Below are 22,040 nucleotides of genomic sequence, written 5' to 3'. Positions count from 1 at the left end.
ACGGGCCCTGCCAGGTGGCCAGAAACTTGCAGGCGGCGGTGGGGACCAGGACCAATATGTGGTCCCCGCGCTGGAACTCCTGGGGCTGGGCGGCCCGGTCGAAGTGCCTCCGTTGGCCTGTTGGGCCTTGGCCAGGTGCTCCCGGACGATGGGGATCACGCGGTCGATCCTCTCCCTCATCTGACGCACATGCTTGATGGTGGTATGGTGTACCCCCGGTTGTTGCTCCCAGGCCTCCTTGGAAACTTTGAGCAGGCCGCACGGTTGCTGGCCGAAGAGCATTTCGAACGGGGAGAACCCCATGGACGCTTGTGGGACCTACCGGATACCAAAAAGGACGTAGGGCAGCATCTTGTCCCAGTCCTGCGGGTCTTCGGCTGCCACCTGGCGCAGCATTTGTTTGAGGGTTCTGTTGAAGCGCTCGACGAGCCCGTCGGTCTGGGGGTGGTACACCGTTGTGCGAGCTGTTGTACCTTGACGAGCTTGCAGAGATCGGCCATCATCCGGGACATGAACGGGGTGCCCTGGTCAGTCAGTATCTGGGCTGGGATGCCGACCCAGCTACACAGGAGGAACGGTTCTTGAGCGATGGCCTTGGTCGTGGCTTTCCTGAGCGGGATGGCCTCTGGGTAGCGGGTGGCATAGTCCACGATGACCAGGATATGCTCGTAGCCTCGGGCGGACTTCGGCAGCGGCCCCACCAGGTCCATTCCAATCCGCTCGAAGGGTACCTCAATGATGGGAAGTGGAATCAGCGGGCTGGGGGAAGGAATTTGTGGCGACCTCCGCTGGCTAGTGGGGCAGGCCTGGCAGAAACACTTCACTTCGTCCTCCAGGCCGGGGCAATGGAAGCGGTCTCGAATCCTCTGGATGGTATTCTGGGCTCCGAGGTGCCCTGCCATGGGATGTGCGTGTGCGATTTCCATCACGGCCTCCGTCTTGCTTCGTGGCACTACGAGAAGATTGGCAACACAGTAAAGCAGGCCTTGCTCAATTTTAAAGTGTGGAGTGGTGTGTGTGGAGTGGGGTGAGGCGCGGGCTGTAGGTCTTTCCCCTCCGCGACCCTAACTTGAGCCCAGCAGTGTTTCAGACGGTCATCCTCGTGCTGCTCGCAGGCGAATGCCCCGGCCCCTGACACCTGTTGGAAGAGATCATAGAAGAAGTTAGCAGACTGAGGAGTGGACTCACCATCTCTGGGGCTGTCGGAGGCCAGCAGCAGGACCCTGTCTGGATTTCTGAGCTGTCCGGCGCTTTGGGCAGTTCCCGGGCCGGCTGGCAGGCTGGGTAGCGGCGGCGAGGAGACAGTCGAACCCCGGCCAATCTCCCCGAGCAGATACTGGAACCAGCAGATCCTTGACGATCCCCACCTCGATGGGCCAGGTGCCTGGGGCAGCCGCGATGGAGACGCGCCGCCCCGGAACTTCTCGGGTATCGACGTGCACACAGACGATGTGTACGGAGGTCTTTGATTCCACTCGCGGCGGCAGAACGGCTGCTTGAATTTTGAAAAAAAAAACTCCAATAAGAAAAAAAACCCTCCAGGAAAAAAACACTCCCAAGTGAAAACCTGATGTCGGTAACTTCTTCACTCTTCTGCCCACAATCTCCACCAGTGTGACGGGGTGAAGAAGCACACGACACAGGATGGCAGGTGAATTCCCCAAAGGGTGGATTTCATTCGTGATATGGATGGTGAAAATGAAAGTGCGGCGTGAAAAGTGCTCGGTGCTCAGCGTGTTTCTCTCTCTTTCTCCCTCTGTAGTGCTCGTGGTCATGTGGGTCCGTGCACCTTCTTCCGTGGTGGGGGCTGGCCATCACACGCTGCTTTCTAGTGGGTAAACGGAGACAACACTTAGTCGAGTCTTCTGGAGACATCTCTCACCTCTCTGGTCGTTTGTCGGCTTTATGAAGCTGCCCGCTGATCATCTGCAGGTGTGACGGCTCAGCCTGTGATAAGCGTTTGCAGGTGTGACTGCCCTGTTTCCGACCCAGCTACACAGGAGGAACAGTTCTTGAGCGATGGCCTTGGTCGTGGCTTTCCTGAGTGGGATGGCCTCTGGGTAGCGGGTGGCATAGTCCACGATGACCAGGATATGCTCGTAGCCTCGGGCGGACTTCGGCAGCGGCCCCACCAGGTCCATTCCAATCCGCTCGAAAGGTACCTCAATGATGGGAAGTGGAATCAGCGGGCTGGGGGGAGGAATTTGTGGCGACGTCCGCTGGCAAGTGGGGGAGGCCTGGCAGAAACACTTCACTTCGGCCTCCAGGCCGGGCCAATGGAAGCGGTCTCGAATCCTCTGGATGGTATTCTGGGCTCCGAGGTGGCCTGCCATGGGATGTGCGTGTGCGATTTCATGTTGCCCTATGCTGAAGAGGACATGCCCTTGAAACGGTTGTTTCAACAAGACAATGACCCAAAACACACTAGTAAACGGGCAAAGTCTTGGTTCCAAACCAACAAAATTAATGTTATGGAGTGGCCAGCCCAATCTCCAGACCTTAATCCAATTGAGAACTTGTGGGGTGATATCAAAAATGCTGTTTCTGAAGCAAAACCAAGAAATGTGAATGAATTGTGGAATGTTGTTAAAGAATCATGGAGTGGAATAACAGCTGAGAGGTGCCACAAGTTGGTTGACTCCATGCCACACAGATGTCAAGCAGTTTTAAAAAACTGTGGTCATACAACTAAATATTAGTTTAGTGGTTAACAGGATTGCTAAATCCCAGAAAAAAAAAAATGTTTGTACAAAATAGTTTTGAGTTTGTACAGTCAAAGGTAGACACTGCTATTTTTTTGAACACACCCTTTTTAACTAATTGCCCAATTGCACAGCCTTAAGAGCGTGCATATCATGAATGCTGGGTCTTGTTTGTTTTCTGACAATCTACTGAACCTACTGGTAACTTGTTTGCCACGTAGCAATAAAAAATATACTAAAAACCTTGATTATTCTGGTTAGTCACATTGTACTGCTATTATTTTGAACAAGACTGTATATATATATATATATATATATATATATATATATATAACGCCTACTTTTTTGGGAGGTTATTACAGCTTAGACAACATATACTTACATGTTTATCACTTTTAGCAGTGTTTTATGTAACGTCAAAGGGTTTCCTGTTAAATTATACCAAAATAATGAACTTAGACCACTATATGTGTGTATGGGAAGCTTTTTAATTTGTGTAGGCCAAATACAGGCAGAAATGGCAAAAAATGGTCCTGAAGTTTAGGAGGTTAAAGCTTGGAACATACTCAGCAAGAACAAAGAAATTTGTTTGTTTTCTCAAGGTGGCAAGATTAAGAACAAAGTTCTTTCTGGCCAGTATATTCCATACTTCAGAGAAAAGCAGGTGCCGTTCATCTGCGTTTCTCTGCATTACCCATGCCCACATTAAATGTATGACCAATCACACAATAGTTCTTGGACACCCGCAAGGAAAAAAGTTCTGCTCAGGCGATGTGTCGAGAACAAGCTGCGAAAACTCCCGAACCAGGGCTGCCCTGGGAGCGAGAACTTTCTGAGTGATATAAGTGAATACTGAATAAGCTGACAACACACAGTAGACAGTGCATGCAAATAAAAAAAAATGCTATCAGTGGGCACAATTTATTCTTATTGAAATCTTTTTGCATTTTTTTTTTTTGTATTTGGCTGTGAAAGGCAGGCTAAAACTCTCTGAAAGAAGTATTTGTTTGTAAAGTAGTTCTACATATAACATGGGAAAAAAGGGGGGAAAGCATGTAATTGCACATGTCAGATGGATGGAGAAAAAGAGTGACTGAGATGAAGGACAGAGTTTCGAAGCTGTAGGGGTCCGTGCCACATGGCCACCAGGCGGTCTCTAATCCAATCACACACACATGATCTGTGCCCTTTCACAGGAAATGCTGGGACCCAAGCGCTAATTAAAACAAAATCTAAACACAAGTACTGCAAATAGGATATGAGAGATTTAGAGCAACAGCTGGTCCATTTAATGAAGGAGAGGTAGACAGAAGAAAAATAGACACAGAAGCGTGACTCATGAGGTTTTCATTTGGGACCATGTTTTACATGATGATGATGATGAAAATCATTTTAAAATCTGTTTCCAAGATAGTCTGTTATACTCTCCAACCAATCCTTTTGTATTATTTTTCTATAGGAGTGCTAGAAAGAGAAGAGAGTGGAAGTAGTAGTTCACTGACCAAAGCCAAGATTCTCTATAAGTCTTGCACCAATGAGAGTGAGTATAACATATTTGGCTGTATAATTATATAGGCTCTTAATATTATATTTTCATAAATTGGTAGATAGATGCTGTCTCAACATTGTCCATGGAGAATGTCATTACAAAGTCATTATGTAGTTTAAATGAGTTGCAAATCATGCAGATACTTTCAACAAACAAATTACAATTTCAATATTCATTGGCTGCTTAAGTAAGCCTGAATTACTTTAATATTTTCCTCACAGGCCTCATTGAACAGAGAGGCGGGAAGCCTCTCCTCGCAACGCTGCCAGATGTCTTTGAGTGGCCTGTAGCAACAGATGATTGGGACACCACCTATGGTACAAGAAAATTTCACACTAATTACCTCATATGTACATTGCATTTTAATATTTCCTCTCTCTCTTTCCCCCTACAGGAATGAACTGGAGAGCAGAAGATGCCATAGCCAAACTTAATGAGAAATATGGAAAGCAAGTTCTAATTAGCTTTTTTATTGGTACAGATGACAGAGACTCCAATTCACACATCATTCATGTAGGTGTGCACAACAACAGACTACTTATTTTACATATAAACAAAAATGGATGCTTACTTTTGTTTAAAACACTTCTCCATGGCAGAAAAACACTTTCTCTAAACCCCCGTAGCTTTTACACAAGAATTCAATCCAAAGACTTAAAATCACATAATTTCTTTAAATAAACAGTATTATTGTTCATGGATCTGTCAGGTTTTTAACTAGAGTACATGATAGAGTTTTATTGGGGCAAAACTACATGTGGATGCAGTGGATTTTCAATTAAGAATGAAAGGCTGATTGTATCTTGGTGTTGTTCTCTGTGCCAGTTCGACCAGCCAAGTCTTGGCCTCTCCTCAAGAGACTACTATGTGTGCACCGGGCCATACGAGGAGGTAAGAATGGCATATCAAGCTTACAATTTTTTTCTTCTTCTTGTCAACCCCTCTCTACAGAAAAGACAAGCTTATACAAGAATTAACTTGCCTACTGGCAGTGTTGGGGTAGTTACTCAAAAAAGGTAATTAGTTACTAGTTACTTCTGTAAATTGTAATGAGATTACTTTACTAGTTACTGCATTTGAAAAGTAACTTACTACTATAAACACTACTTATTACTTTACTTTCCCGTTTCTTAACTAAGAGTGTAGATACATGGACAAACATAGCCCTATCATCACTTAGCCTGTCAGCATAGTTTTTATTGTATAAATGTTTACAAAATGGCATGCAAAACCATATGAAAGAACAATATCCCTGTCTGCACAAAAAATATGCCTCTTGTAAAATCCACAAACAACAGGATAAAGGAGGCTATTATGGGGTCACTTTAAAATGTCAACACAACACAAGTTTCAAAACAGGCTTTGGGAAACATGAGAACAAAACTCTTCTTCTGAGAACAAAACCAGCCTTTTATTAGATTCATGGAACACACACACACACACACACACACACACACACACACACACACACACACACACACACACACACACACACACACACACACACACACACACACAGAGAGAGAAAAAAATTAAGTGGTCAATGAAAAATATAAAAATAAAGGTCACTTTATGTTTAAGAGAGAGAATGAATGTGATTCAAGGCCAAATCTTGCAGATAAAGGTGTTGTTGATGCTGTAAAGTGAATGTACGAGGCAAGCTGATTGTTTAAATAAAAGCACTGAAATAAAAATGCACTGTTTATCTCTTAACCAGGTTAGGGGCATTCAGTCAAATGGTCTAGGGTAATGTTTACATTAAAAAACAAAGAAAAGTAGTACAATGGAATAAAAACAAAAAACATCCAGTGTGGCATTTAATTGCCCCTCTCCATGAAATTAAGGTTGCATTCATTGCTATATTAACATGCAGGTTTCCATTATGTTTTCTTTCCAAATTATCACTGGACAGTAAAAAGTGAAAATGTTGAAAGTAATGTGAATATCACCTCTGTCCAAACCCCCCAGTCCCTGTCTCCCTCTCTTTTCACACCTACATAGGAGCTACGTCTCTCTCTCTCTCTCTCTCTCTCTCTCTCTCTCTCTCTCTCTCTCTCTCTCTCTCTCTCTCTCTCTCTCTCTCTCTCTCTCTCTCTCTCTCTCTCTCTCTCTCTCTCTCTGTCATTTTCTTTATCTATTCATTAATCCAACATCAAATAAAAATAAATAAAATGAAAGTAAAAAGCACAAACATAACAAAATATAAACAAAACATATAAAAAAATTCCGGCCTGTGATCCATTCTTCATACCTCACTTAATGCATCTGAGATGATTTGAAAGATCCCAGATCTTCTAATCGTGATAATTGATCTCTGGCTAATTTGGTTCTTCAAACTAATTTGCGGATTGGATTAAACTATCTGGATTAATTTATCTAAGATTACTGTATGTTCTTATGGTCCCTGAAGAGGGCAGATGCATTGATACTTGAAAACACGACCAGTAATGCAGCGATTGGCTGGTGGCAACATAATGGCATCATGTAATTAAAAAAGTCATCTGGCAAAAAACTTATTTGTCAAAAAACTGACAAAACACGAATTTCTGGACCTATATAATGAGTTAGATAAATTAAATCTGCACTGTTTTGATGAACATGATTCCCAATTAATAATTTTCACGATTTTAAAGTATTTGTACACCATTTACATTTTTATTTCAATGTTGTAATTCAATGTTTAATTCAATTTGAAGCAGATTTGTTATGTGACAGCATTAATTAAAGTTTCTTAACAGTCAGTAAATAATTATCTGCATATCTTCGCTGCATCCAGCCACTCCCATAATATTTATCATCACTTAAATGAATGCTCGACCGCTGCTTTATACATAGATCAGTGTGCTCATATTAACTTACAATGTGTGTAAACCTCAAAACTATAAAGTAATTATTTCAAAACAAATAAATCTCTCAATCAAGTGACTGAGTCTATAGTAGGCTATTGTACACACATTTAATATTAATTTAAACATTAAAAACATTAAAACATTAATGTCAAACATTAAAAGACTTTAATCAAATAAACAAATAAATTGAATGTAAAAGCAGCAGCCCCTCACGGACGACTGCTGTGCACACATAACAAAATGTATACAAAACACAACGTAACTCCAGGCCTGGTCCTCTCTCGTCCTTTACTGATGACGAACCTCCTTTTATGCTCCTGTCACTCTTCTGTGAGAGATCAAGACCAGTGTGACACGAAGATGGCTCTCATCATCCAATCACTCACCAGCCTCGTATCGCTTTCTCATGGATCTCGCTCGCCCTACTCGTCACACCCATATTTATGACATTTACAAAATTGAGTTACAGATGAAGCAACCGTTGCCCTTTTTCATACATTGAGTTCTTCATGTGTCTGAAAGTGTAAATCCATAGCTTACTCTGTATGGAATATTAAGTTTTGCTTTCAGCTTTACCTTGGATTTGCCCAGAGCACTCAAGTTAGATGTGCAAGATGAACATGTACATCCCTTAAAAGATCCCTTAAAAGTCTGCTCATTTAAAATTAGCTAATCAATTTCATTTCTCTTGGAGATACAGTCACACTTGAAGCGGAGTGTTCAGACACAAACAATTAGTTATCATCAACTGATCGTTATTCAGGCCAGGCTTATATGTGCTATGGCCTATAATATGTTCCAGACCTGGTAAATTTGAAACAAAAAAGGCAATAAAGAAAGTGGGAAAACCTCATCACCCAAATGGGACAAACAGATGGAAACATTTGTACCAAGATCTTGTCTTTTGCTTCCATTTTGAAGATGATTATATAAGGATTTGCAGGAAAACAGAGGATGAGATGAAAGAATTGACACAACATCACTGTAGACCTTCAACAAAACATCAACTGCCCAATATCTGCAACAGTGGACGGACTGGTGGATCACTATAATGCATCTCTGAGCAGTGTTTTTGACCTCCATGCTCCTATCGGGACACGGGTAGTCCACTTTAAACGCTCTGCTCCCTGGTTCACACAGGAACTGCGGCAAATGAAAACTAAGGGCCATATCCTGAAACGCCGCTGTAAACAGTCTGGTCTAACTGTACGCAAGCTTGCCTTCCGTGACCATCAAAAAGTTTATCTTAAGTCCTTGAAGGGTGCACGCTCTCAATAAATATGAATGTGAGAATATGAGTCTGAAACTGCTCCATTGGGCTGTGATTATGGGGCGTGTTTCAACCGAACCAGGAAAGACATCAATTGGATAGACATACAACCAATCAGAGCAACGAAGCAACACATTGTCAAATGTCAACATAGTTCAACTGCACTGTGAACTTGCCAAGTCTGCGTTTTTTCTGCAGGTTGTTTTCTATGTCCGCGGGTTGAAGCGACTATTATGTGATATATAGACCCATGAGTGAGAATTTTAGCAGAAACCTTGCCAAAATAACTCACATTTTACCCTGCAAACGCCATTTTTCCCCGGAGAACCCCCCGATAAGCTATTGTTTAGAGCAAGTAGTTGGCGGGTTTTGTTGTAAAAACTTGGCTACCCCGTCTGCACGCGTGCTGAAATCAGGTTGGAATACACAATCTTTGCCGGTGTTGTAAAAAAATAAAATAATTTAATGATACACAGAGTACTTACCCAACATGATCATCATTTCTGAGAGAAATTGTGATGGTGAATGCATATACAAGCAAGCTCTTCGTTTAGGATTCAAACAAAAATAATCCAAGCCCCTTTGATGACGTGCATGATTGCGTTACTGTTGATCATCTGTCCGTCATCGTCTAAAGCCCGCCCTAATGATTTAATTGGTCCGAACAGTTTCTGTTCGGGGATAATTACTCCTCTATGGAGCAAGGCCAGACCAAACTGCCCGACCTAAAAAAATTGTGGGCGGGGCTAAGTTCGGCTGGCATCCAGGCTAGGTCACATCCCTTTTGCCTTTAAAGCTGCTGTCATCCGTCCTATACTTAAGAAACCAACCCTAGACCCAGAGGTCCTTGCTAATTATAGGCCGATCTCCAACCTCACCTTCCTGTCAAAGGTTTTAGAGAAGGAAGCTCTTAGCTTCACAACCATCTAAAAATATCAACTCATTTGAGATATTTCAATCAGGCTTTCTCCTGGCTGACAGCACCGAAACAGCTCTGCTTAGGGTGACCAATGACCTTCTAATGACAGCTGATTCAGGATCGCCATCACTGCTCATTCTCCTCGACCTATCAGCGGCATTCGACACCATGGACCATACCATCCTCCTGGACCGCCTCCACAATACAGTTGGACTGTCTGGAGCAGCACTGCTGTTGTTTCAGTCCTACCTTTCTGACAGGACTGAGCGTGTTATTTTGGGAGAATGTGAGTCTAGGCTGCTCCCTTTTACATGTGATTTTTCGCAGGGGTCGGTTCTCGGCACAATCTTATTCATCCTCTACATCCTTCCTCTTGGTCCTGTCATCAGCAGACATGAACTATCTTTTCATTGTTATGCTGATGACACGCAACTTTATATCAAATCTAACCCAAGCCCCGAGCCCGAGCCCCTCCACAGCTCTGACACGACTCACCACATGTCTTGAGGAGATTATGGCATGGATGGGAACTAACTTCCTCCAGCTGAACACCAGTAAAGCTGAGACACTACTGGTTGGTGCCCCTCATCAGGTCCACTCCTCTCCCTTATCCCAGCTCATCTTTGATGGCCAGGTCATCACCTTCTCCTCCTCGGTCACAAATCTAGTGGTTCAGTTTGACCCACAGCTGACCTTCAATGACCACGTTAAGCACATTTATAAAACTTCCTTCCATCACATTCGAAACAACCTTCAAACTCTGTCCCCTTTTAACCTTTCCAGATGCAGAGAAACTTGTCCATGCCTTTGTATCCACCAGTCTGGACTACTGCAACAGACTCTTCAGTGGGATTTCTGGCAGAAATATCCAGATGCTTCAATACATCCAGAAAAGCACTGCCAGAGTCCATATGATCACATAACTCCCATCCTACACTCATTGCACTGGCTTCCTGTTTCATCCCGGATCGACTACAAAATCCACCTGCTCACACATAAATGCATCACAGGATATGCACCACCATATCTATAGGAACTCATCACTTTGAAATCCTCCACCTGCACCCTCAGATCATCAGGCCACCTGCTTCTTCAAGTCCCCATCACCAGGCTTCGTACGATGGGAGATCGAGCTTTCTGCTCGGCTGCACCGCTGCTTTGGAACCACCTTCCCAGTGAGCTGAGAACAGTACAGAGCCTGGACCAGTTTAAAGCTGGACTGAAAACTTTTCTGTTCAAAAGGCTTTTTTTGTGTTGATTGTTTTTATTAATCTTTATTTTTAATTTGTATTATTTTTTTATTTTTTTCCCTTTTTCCATTGTTGCAGTTTGAGATTCTTCGGAAAGAAAAGTGCATTATAAATTAAATCTATTATTATTATTAAGAAGGAATTAGCGTGTATAATTTCCGAGTGTATAAATGCTTCCTAAACAACTGGGAAGTTGCCCTATTGGGGACTACTGGGAAGTTGGGCTATTAATTATTTATATACAGTGCGCATTCTGAGCTATCATAAGAATTAAGTTCCTATACAAATTGATCGGACCAATTATCTGCGAAATATGACTGAAGACCAATTGTTTCATTTTCCATGTGTTGCATGCACAAATCACCGTAGGCACGTTCACCAGCACACTCCAAACGTATGATACGATTTTCATGAGCCATTCTTATTGCTGCACTGATGATGAACTGTGAAACACATTTGAATTCTAATAAAAAAGTCAAACATGATCTAGAACTGCGTTTCCACCAAAATTACCTGGAACTATTTCTCCCAGGAACTATTTTCCCCCAGACCTGTTACCGTCTGTGTTTCCATCACGGTCTAAAGTACCACGAAGATTAGGCAAATTAGGCCAGTGACGTAGGACTGCGTACAACTTTTCAATTCCTACTAGATTTCACCCTCCCCATAAAAGCTTAATAAAGCCTGAATTTTGCCATCTGCCTATTTTTTAAACCCATTGTTGATTCAAATGGTAAACAATTCTTACTGCACGCACCAAAACACATTTTTTAAATGGTGGTTGAAATAAAATGCTGCATGGAATCAACCAATCAAAAAATGCTGCATGAACTCAACAAATCAGCATGTTCAGCCTCCAAGTCCCACCCCCAGTGTTCCTGAACTTTGCATGGGCTTGCTGAGGGGGAAATCTTTATCCGCAAATTCTTTTGACCCTGGTCCCTATGATCGAAACACACAGTCCCTAGTGCCTGGGGAATATTTCTGCAGTGGAAATGTGGCTTATCGCAGCCACATGAACTAAAAAATGACAAATGCTATAAATAAGAAAAGGGGAAGATTAGTTAACATTAGCCTAAGTATGGTAATGAGGAGCCATCAATGGTCTTACCTGTAATTATATCCTTACTGTGTCAAATGATATTGTTAAACAACACTATGTTACTTTAAAGTATAAGAAAAAAATAAGTTTGTTTGGCTCACATTGATTTATAAAAATATGTCAAAATGAATAGGTTTTAGGTGCTTAAATAATGTAAAATACATCAAATATCCTACATAATAATAATAATAATAATAATAATAATTCATTACATTTATATAGTGCTTTTCTAGGCACTCAAAGTGCTTTACATAGAAGGGGGAATCTCCTCAACCACCACCAATGTGCAGCATCCACTTGGATGATGCGACTGCAGTCATATTGCGCCAGAACGCCCACAACACACCAGCTGATTGGTGGAGAGGAGACCTAGTGATGAAGCCAATCAGGATATGGGGATTATTAGGAGGCCATGATGGACAGGGGCCAGTGTGCAAATTTGGCCAGGATACCCCTACTCTTTATCGAAGGACATCCTGGGATTTTTAACGACCACAAAGAGTCAGGACATCGGTTTAACGTCTCATCTGAAGGACGGTGCTCTTTGTCAGTATAGTGTCCCCATCACTGGGGTGTTAGGACCCACACAGACCACAGGGTGAGCACCCCCTGCTGGCCTCACTAACACCTCTACCAGCAGCAACCTAGTTTTTCCCAGTCTGTTTCCCATCCAGGTACTGACCAGGCTCAGCCCTGCTTAGCTTCAGTGGGAAACTAGTCTTGGGCTGCAGGGTGATATGGCTGCTGGATATAAACAAAATATAAACATGATATAAGTAATTGTTAACTAGGCTATTACTTTATTGCAGTTATGTTATCAAGCAACTTTGAATGTGTGAGCGATAGCCTACCACAAACAGCTATTTAGCAAAAACAAACAAGGGAGCCCCTGGACCCAGCTAAACATTTCACACTTCAACCCCTTTGCTCAAAGCTAAACTACCCCCTTCCTAACAGGTATTGAATTTAGCACTCATGTGTTTTCAATTTGTATTTTTTTTCCTCAGGCCTGTGTGACATATGAGAACTTCATGACTGACTTGGCAAAGCTTATCCGAACTGACCGGGGTCTGAAGGTTAATGACACTAAAATCAGGCAAGAGGTTGCCCGGGTGATGATGATGGAAAAGGAAATTGCTAATGTAAGCATGGAAAGTTTCTTAAATTCTGGTGTCTTAACAGACCTGATACAATGTAGTAATTAACACCTTTCAACCTATTGAAGGTTAATAGTACCTGGAGCCCTCAAAAATCCCCAGATGTTCACTAACGTATGCTAAAACAGTTTTCCATGTTAGTAAATGTAAAGCAAGTTTTAATTGACTTAAATGTAATACTTTTTACACCGGTTGACACTGTTCATTAGTAATTATTGTGGACTGATAATCAGAATTTTAGCACTACATTTAGTTAAATTAAGTGTAGATTTCCATTTACTATTCACATATAATTTACATTTTTATATTTATATAATTTATAGTTTCAATCCATTATGTGCGGCTTACACCTTTTACTAGGAGATGCACAAATATAAAATGAAATGATAGATAGATAGATAGATAGATAGATAGATAGATAGATAGATAGATAGATAGATAGATAGATAGATAGATAGATAGATAGATAGATAGATAGATAGATAGATAGATAGATAGATTTAACTAATGACAATTTAATGAATACTTGAAGGGTTAGTTCACCTAAAAATGACATTTATGTCATTAATGACTCACCTTAATGCTGTTCCATACCCGTGAGACCTTCGGAACACAGTTTAAGATATTTTATAATTAGTCAGAGAGTGTATCCAAATGTATGCACACTATACAGTCCATGTCCAGAAAGGGAATAAAAACATCATCAAAGTAGTGCATAGTGCAACCGGTCCTCCAACCAATACGACTATATAGGTCATTTGTCACTTCCTTGAAATACGACCCATACGAGCGTCTACCCAAGTTGCGCCCCTATCGACAATATTTTAATTAATTAAATACGATGCACATGAGCGTTATTTATTATATAGTATTTTTCCCTTTTATCTGCTTAACGTTTCAGTTTTTGCATAGCTCAGTTGGTAAAGCATTGCACTATACAACACCAACATGTGATCATGCGATCGTGAGTTCGATCCCATGGAACACAAGTGCTCATTAAGTGTGTGTGCACTATAAATCACTGGGAAGGTTTAGGGATGGGGTGGGTGTAGTTGTAAATTAAAAACAATATTTTTGCTAAATGGAAATATGACAAATGGTGGTAAAAAGTCCACACATTGCATTAAAATGAACAAGCATTTTGATTGGTAACGACAGTCATACGTCATTTCATGACGTCAAATGTAACACGACACTGTCATTATTTTTATGCCAGCTAGAGGGCGCATGACTTTAAAACGTAAATATAGGTCGTAATAAAGTGCTTGAAAAACAACCTATAGAGTCAAAATTTTTTGGAGCACAAGTTGCATATTTGACATCAGTTGGTTAGTTAGAATCTATTGAAGCATCAAAAATACCTTTTGGTCCAAAAATAACAAAAACTACGACTTAATTCAGAATTGTCTTCTCTTCCGCATTTAATTTCAAACCTCAAATAAAGATTCAAACGGTAATGAATCAGTGGATCGATTCATGATTCGGATCGCGTGTCAAATGGTCAAATTGTTGAAATCACGTGACATTGGTGATCCGAATCATGAATCAATTAGATTCTTCATTTATTGCGGATGCAGTAATCATTAATAAATGGGTTAGTTCACCATTAGTAATATATTAACTCATCATTATCTGTGTATTAATTAAGCATGAATTAATACATATTAGTAGCCTGACAAGCCAGACCCACATCAAGATGTTTGGTCTGGAAACTCACCATCGGTTGTCTTTCAAACTCCCTCTGCATAGGAAAGCGCTACAACCAACCAGAGCAATGAACGTGAAACAGAGCTTGTTGATAGATTAAACATTCGCCGTATCCGGTTTGCTAAACTCCGAACACATCTTCTCTTTTTAAGAATGACTTCAGTGCTGTTCTTTGTTCTTTTCTCAGAGAAAAGCTTAACTCCAAGTTTTACTAGAAGCACACAAACGTGACTCGGCCGTCGTCATTATGGCCCCGCCCACCGACTCTATACACGATGTGATTGGCCCGGCAAGAGTTTGGCGATAACAGCTCAGAAGGGTATTGAGAGTTGCTAGACGACACTCGTGGGCAGATTAGATTTGCTGCCGCTAGGGTGCGTCTAGATTTCTAGGCTAACATATTAGTGCACCCGTATTGTAAAGTGTTACCCACGCTTTTTTTAAAAGCTAAACCTGTAAAAAAACTTGTGAGTTACTACTTGAAACTTACTGTACTTTCATCGTCAGAGTTTTTATTTGATTAACCCATATGTTGTGTTTGTGCTACACACTGAAACAATTTGCTAGAGTGGCTGCACAGAGCAACTTTGGTAAAATTGCTGTAGTGTTTCCCTCAGTGTTCCTCGTGATGTTTTTACCTTTTATGATAGTGAGCTCATTCCTATTGAGTTTACACAGTATGGATTACAGGGCTTGTAATTTGTGTTGGAGCTTGAGTCAGACCCACACTGCTGTTGAGACCTTTTTCTTGACAATATTAATAATACAGTTAAATGCTCATGCTCAGTAAGAATTACAACAGTGGCAGATAGATTTATGCAACAGATGTGGATTTGGTTCAGAGAAATGTACACAGCAAGGTTACATGTCCTAGATTTGATTCCCTATTGAAGTGATAGCAAGAAACAAAAAAACAAAACAAAAAACTAAATTATATAAATTACATGGGTATATAAAGTGGAGGGACTGAAATTATTATTATTTTTTTTTACAAAAAACCTGTTGAATCTCCTTGCATCCCAGGCACTGAAATTCATGCTCTTCCTGTCATCACAGGCAACAGACACACCAGAGGACAGAAACAACCCAGTTCTGCTTTATAACAAGGTGCCCCTGGAGACCATGAACAACAACTTCACACTGGACTTTGATTCTAGGGTAAAAAAAGAAGAACAAATACAATGCATTAATCAAAAAATACTGCATATAATGCATTAATCATGCACCTCTGTAAAGTTTACCTGTAATATAAGTTTATCGTATTATTTATCGTATCCTCATGAAAATGAACTAACAAATTTAAATTTTGCTGTGCACTGTTCCTATTCAGGTGTTCAACTGGACGCTCTTCACTAATAAGATCATGGATACAGTTGGTGTTTCTATTACAGACAGTGAGGAGGTTATTGTGTATGCCCCAAATTATTTTAAGAGACTCAACTCTGTTCTCGCCAAGTACACAAAGAGGTAGGTACACTGTGCATGCACACTTTTCTATCTAGTGCTCTAGAATGTGCTATTCAAATATTACTATAGAACATGACCATACTACTTATATTATTTTTTTGTAGTATACGATATGCATACTGTGCTTTAAAATGTTCTTTTTCTATGCATTTCCAAAATGTGCAGGATACACTGTGTGAAATGCTGTATGCTACAATACAATGTGCTCACCATGCTTTTTAAAGTCGGAACAGAAAATTAAGTTTTTTTATTATTATTATTCTCTGCCTGTTTTTATGTATCGGAGTAAAAATTACTTACTATGGTTTGATACTCGATTTTGTCCATCGGGACAACAATGTAATCTGCTAATTGCTACTGTTTTTTAATGTAAAGGACAGTTAGCTAAAGGAAAGGTTTTAAAACTCATCTGGCTATTGGAAAACCTTAATGCCCAGTCCATTTTTATGTTGTAAGAGATATCATTGCAAGGGGAAGGGGATATTATTATTTTTTATTAAAGATTATGAAGCCACAAGAAATGAAAAAATGAAGTGCATGGATAATTAATTTATTATAAACACTGACACATCCCATAAAAAAACTAAGAATTGTCCATTTTGATTTCATGGTGACTTTAACATCTGTTTCTTGACACATTTTAGTTAAGATGTGTTTTTTGACTGCAAAAGGTTAAGATGTGTACACATTAAAATGCTGAAGAACATCTCAGGTTACACATATGTGGCCCGGTTTTCTTAGAGACTCTTCTAAGAAAAGCTTCTGCATGAGGTGAATACAAGCTGAATATGGGCTGTTTCAAGACTTCTACCCCTCAGTGTGTGGAGGTCTGATAATAATGGCAGATTTTTATTGGGGTGGATTTACCTGACCTCTAGTGAGCGCTCATTTAGCTTACTTTTCTTATTTTGCGTTTTCTTATCTGGCCATTCAACTCAGCGTTTCTCTACTGCTCGAATAACCTTAAATGCTCCTTAAATGCTTTCGATGGCTGAGGGGCACTCGTGGCATCACCACCCAGCTTCTCAGAACCTGAGGTAACAGACAGTCGGCCATCATCTGGATTGGAAGAAATCGCGAGGCAAGCTTTTGAATCCAGAACGAGATCCAGAGATTCTGGCAATGCATCAAGAGAAAGGGCAAAGGCTATCACAAACCCATCCTCCATCTGTGAACCCCATGATTAAAGCCAACATGCCACCTCGGCAGATATGGGACCCGAATTATGGGGCACAGATGCCAGACTTCCATCCCTCAAGAATAGAGTCAGGCGTGAGCGCCTCTCTCCAGAGATGATCTAGCATGCTCCCCTCCCAAGCATATCACACATAGATCATGTTCATCAACCTTCGTAAGAAAGTGGGGGCATGGTGGGACACACTGCTTATGTTGTTTGTCTGATACAATGGATTGATCTTTAACATCAAACAAAGAAGTTAGACAAACTAAGTGTGTTCACACTCTGTGGTGTGGTTCAAATGAAATATGAATGCAGCATGGACCAAAGACATGCAAATGCTCAAGCATACCTGTTTTTTCTTGCCAGAGTCACGATGTTGCCCATCACATTTCAGGGCAGGAAGAATTGCGTCTCCTCACAACAGATCTTGGTTTATATGTGTTATGGAGGGATTTCTGCAACTGTTTTGACTCCTTTACATATTTTATAAGCTCACCACGTGTTCTCAACTGGTCAAAATATGTAGGCTACGCACATACAATAAGCAAATTTAGCCCAGCACACAGCATTGTTTTGGATGGTTTGGAAGTCCTGTCGAGAAATGTTTGTAATGAAGGCCGACCAATCAGGTTGTAAACATATCCCAATGCTTTTAGGTTTGGTGTTTAAATGCCAATGTGAATGCTAATAGGAAAAGGTCTAAATGTTTCTTTTTGTTGGTCCAGACCAAATTAACCAAGCAAACTGAACTATAAGTGTGAAAGCACGTTAGAATATATAGATTTTTTTACTCCTAATACACACAATGGCCTTTCCGCGCACACAAAAACAGTATGTGAGTGGAGTGGAGTGGTAGCAATTTCCCTTCATGCTCTAAGCATTCAATAATAACTCCAGCTTCGCTCCGCTCCGGGTTCATGGTAAATGGACTGCATTTATATAGCGGTTTTAACAGACCCTATGGCCATCCAAAGCGCTTTACATTTTGCCTCACATTCACCCATTCATACACAGACGGCGATGTCAGCCATGTAAGGCACCATGCAGCTCATCAGGAGCAGCTAGGGTTAGGTGTCTTGCTCATGGACACTTCGACACTTGGTCAGGTGGAACCGGGGATACTTTATTCATTTAATGAAAAAAATAAACATACTTTATTGGAACACTAGTGTGCAAACATTTTTTTCCTACAACATACCAAGCTTATTAGGCTTTATCAGCATTTCAAGTTAAATATCATTGCTTCTTTTTGCAGTGTTTGGAATTTTTCATCAGTGATTTTATCTATGGGTCACTATACATTACAGATTTCTGCTCATTCAAAATCAGATACAGATAACTGTAAGCAGATAAGCACTGCAAGATTACATTTGTTTGAATGCATTAGAGAGAACGATTTCATGTGAATAAGTGCTACCTGATTAAAATGTGCTTTCACAAGATCATATTCAGTATGTAGAAGGTCCAAAAAATTCCTTGAACTATATCATCCCGCTCATGTCTATCGCCGTCATCATCATAATCTTTAAATTCTTTCTGATTTGAGTGATCCATCTGAATCAAGCTAGTTTGTGTGAGCTCTGGCTAAAAACGCATCTATATCATGGGCCGTTTGCATGAATTGTACTCGTGATGGAGTAGTAGTGGAGCACTCTTAGAGCGAGTGAAAACCACAACGCTCTGAAAAATTTGCTCCTCACTCCATTCAAAATCACGCTGCTCTGCTCACACTCCATTCCGCTCACATATTCTGCATGGGAACAAACAGATTCCTAAAGACAAAGAAGCTGATGACACTTTTTTCTGGTGTCTATTTATGGTCTTTGTGATGCGCTGATATTAACTTTCTCCGGCCAATGTGATTGACTTATCCACATGATTCAGAAAAAAAACTCCCTATGACTGTGCTCCCTGAATTCTCTAGACTAATTAAAGAATATACAATATATACATATAAAACATGTGATTGTATGTGCAGGGACATGCAGAACTACATCGTGTGGCGTTTTGTTATGAATCTGGTGGTTGGTTTAAGTAGGCAATACAGGGAAACCAGAAAGGCTTTCAGAAAGGTAAGGAACAAAACAATTACATTCAAACTGACTTAACTATACATAAAAAAAACACAAAAAAAAACATTTATGCTCTTTCTCTCACCTCGCTCAGGCTATCTATGGGACCACATCTGAAGCAGCAGTTTGGAGACAGTGTTCCATCTATGTGAACAACAACATGGAGAATGCTGTGGGGAGATTGTATGTGGAGGAAGCCTTTGCTGGAGACAGCAAAGACATGGTGAGCTGTGTGTGCATGCAACGTATGTGTGCAGGGGACCGGTAATTGTTCCTGGAGATGTGCTTGTGTGTTTGTAATAATCTAAGTGCTGTGTGTGAGGATTTGAGTTGAATCAATTTCCTCATATGTATAAGAACAGCTGAGCAGTGCACAAGTACCACCTGCAATAAAACACACTCTCTTACATTAGATTAATCACTGAACATTTACACGCAGCACCCCTGCACGGAGTGAGTGCATGGCTGTTTCTTCAACTATGGCCACTTAGACTATTTTCACTCTCCCCAAGTAATTTTGGCAAAACACTGTTGAATATTTGAATATTCATCTCAATAATGAATATTCACATCTCAACCTACAGTATGTGTTTTTCATAACAGTTCCCTATATCGAGGGAACTTCACACTGCGTCGGAACGACGAAATGGGGATGCTCCCTAAGCATCAGCGGCTCTGAAGTCTGAATAGAAACTAGACCAATCCGATTGGCGTGCGTGATGACGTCATTGTGACGGCGTACCCGGAAGTATAAAAGGGGAGCCGGCGCATAATGGCGGCAGTCTTTGCTCTTCAGCAGGCGCTCTATGTTACATTGTCTGTCTATTTACTGTTGTTCTGTCCAGTTGCGATTGAGTTGTGTGTGTGATTAGTTTAAAAAGTGTGAAAGTATGGAGAGAGAGTACAAGCAGTGTGTGCATCCTTGCCCTCGCTACATCTCGGGCTCGGACACACACATGCTTTGTGTGCAGTGCCTGGGTGCTCAGCACGCTCGGGCGGCTCTCGAGGGAGCCGCCTGTGAGCATTGCGAGCGGCTGACACTCAGGCTGCTCCGCTCTCGGCTGGCCGTGTTCGATGAGGCCGGCCAGCCTCGTGAGCCCCGTGGTTCTGGACCCGCTGTCGCTGAGGCGGCTCGGCGTCGCAGATCATGGGGCTCACAGCGGGATTTGTCAGAGGGTTTTGGGACTGCTGCGGCACCTTCCCAATCCTCCTCTGACAGTTCCGATGATCTTCCTCCCCGTGTGGAAGCCCGCTCTGCGGCATCTTCCCCCGGGGTGGAGGGTCAGATGCTCGTTCTCTCCGGTTCTGAGGAGCCGGAGGGCGCGGGCATCGAGGCGGGGGATGAAGCGGGACTCTGCACGTTTCATCCACCCGCCCATGAGGAGCTGGTTGAGGTGTTGACCCGGGCGGTGGCCAAATTAAAGATCGATTGGCCACAAGAAACGCAGGAAGTTCAGCCACCCAGCAGGCTGGACGACCGGTTTCTTTCGCACCGGGTCCAAACACCGCGCCGGGGCTTACCTTTCTTCCCAGATCTGCACGCCGAGGTGTGCAGATCGTGGAAGAAGCCCTACTCCTCGCGTGTTTCCAATCCCCCGGTGTTGGATTATTCCAATGTTCTGGGGGCACGCGAGGCGGGCTATGGGGCGATGCCGCGGGTGGAAGATGCTCTCGCGAGCTATCTTTCGCCCGAATCGGCATCGTCTCTGAAAGCTCCGGTGCTGCCCACCAAGCCATGCCGTGACACCTCGGCTTTGGTGGGCAAGGCTTATATGGCGGCTGGTCGGGCTGGTAGTTCCCTGCACACTCTTTCCATTCTGCAGGCCTACCAGGCCGACCTCCTGAAAGAGCTAGACGAGGGGGAAGGTCCCTCTCCGGAGGACATTCTAGAGCTGCGGAAGGCCGCAGATTTGTCTCTCCGCATTACCAAGGAGACGGCCCGTGCCATCGGCCGCTCCTTAGCTGGAATGGTAACTGTGGAGAGACATCTCTGGCTGAATTTGTCGGGGATAAAGGAGAAAGACAGATCGTTTCTCCTTGACTCCCCGATCTCGCCTTCTGGGTTGTTTGGGGACGCGGTTAACGCCGTGGTCTCCAGACACCAGGAGGCGAAGAAGCAGTCAGCGGCCTTCCAGCAATTTCTCCCTCGCCGCTCTAAACCAGGAAAGGCTGGCCCTAGCGGGCAGCCTCAGCCGTCTGCCAGCTCCTCGCATCGGCAGATGCAAAAAGAGAGCGTCGCCTCTAGAGCCCCTCCTCCGGGAGCCTGGCAACAGAAGCGGCGCTCTCACCAGCAGCCAACCGCTCCTAAGGGCGATCTAAGGAACGTCCTTCAGGCGCGGAAGGCTGCCGGGAAGAAGTCCTAGCCTCGGCAGGGCTTCTAAGGGCGGTCCCCCCCACGAAGAGACAACCGAGGTTGTTCTCTTCGGGGCGCCCTGGGGAAATCAGTGTGGTAATCCCGCCGTCTACGACGCCTCGGGCCACATTGATTTCCTCCGAACGCACGCTGTCCCATCCGCCTCTGGAAAGACCTGCGGTGGGACAGTTCGCGCGTCCGCACATAGAGACTCGTTCCCAGCTTCTCCCTGCCGGTCAGCCGCTTCAGGGGGTTGGGGACGAGCCTCGTGTAACACCCGACGCCAGCCTCGAGAGGCTGGTTCCCTTAGTAGATTATCTCGGCGCATGGAAATGCCTTCCGAGTATTTCTACTTGGGTCCTGCAGACTGTAGAGAGAGGTTACAGACTGCAGTTCGGTCACCCTCCTCCGAAATTCAGGGGGTTGAACTGGACTGCAGTGGTACCAGAGCAGGCTCGGGTAA

The 22,040-nt window shown here is 42.8% G+C and overlaps 1 protein-coding gene across 1 annotated transcript in view; it reads left to right on the top strand.

Annotated features, from left to right (window-relative positions):
* The window catches only part of LOC137043584 (neprilysin-like), a 63,720-nt gene that overhangs the window by 27,997 nt on the left and 13,683 nt on the right, over positions 1-22,040 (top strand). The window contains exons 5-13 of the mRNA XM_067419880.1: positions 4,162-4,242; positions 4,473-4,568; positions 4,646-4,764; positions 5,077-5,142; positions 12,649-12,783; positions 15,562-15,663; positions 15,836-15,972; positions 19,131-19,224; positions 19,319-19,447. Of these exons, the coding sequence (XP_067275981.1) occupies positions 4,162-4,242; positions 4,473-4,568; positions 4,646-4,764; positions 5,077-5,142; positions 12,649-12,783; positions 15,562-15,663; positions 15,836-15,972; positions 19,131-19,224; positions 19,319-19,447 (959 nt within the window). The remainder of the gene's footprint in view (positions 1-4,161; positions 4,243-4,472; positions 4,569-4,645; positions 4,765-5,076; positions 5,143-12,648; positions 12,784-15,561; positions 15,664-15,835; positions 15,973-19,130; positions 19,225-19,318; positions 19,448-22,040) is intronic.

The sequence above is a fragment of the Pseudorasbora parva genome, chromosome 16 (genome assembly GCF_024679245.1).
Source record: "Pseudorasbora parva isolate DD20220531a chromosome 16, ASM2467924v1, whole genome shotgun sequence".
Classification (NCBI taxonomy): domain Eukaryota; kingdom Metazoa; phylum Chordata; class Actinopteri; order Cypriniformes; family Gobionidae; genus Pseudorasbora; species Pseudorasbora parva.
This window is presented reverse-complemented; position numbering and strand designations above follow the sequence as displayed.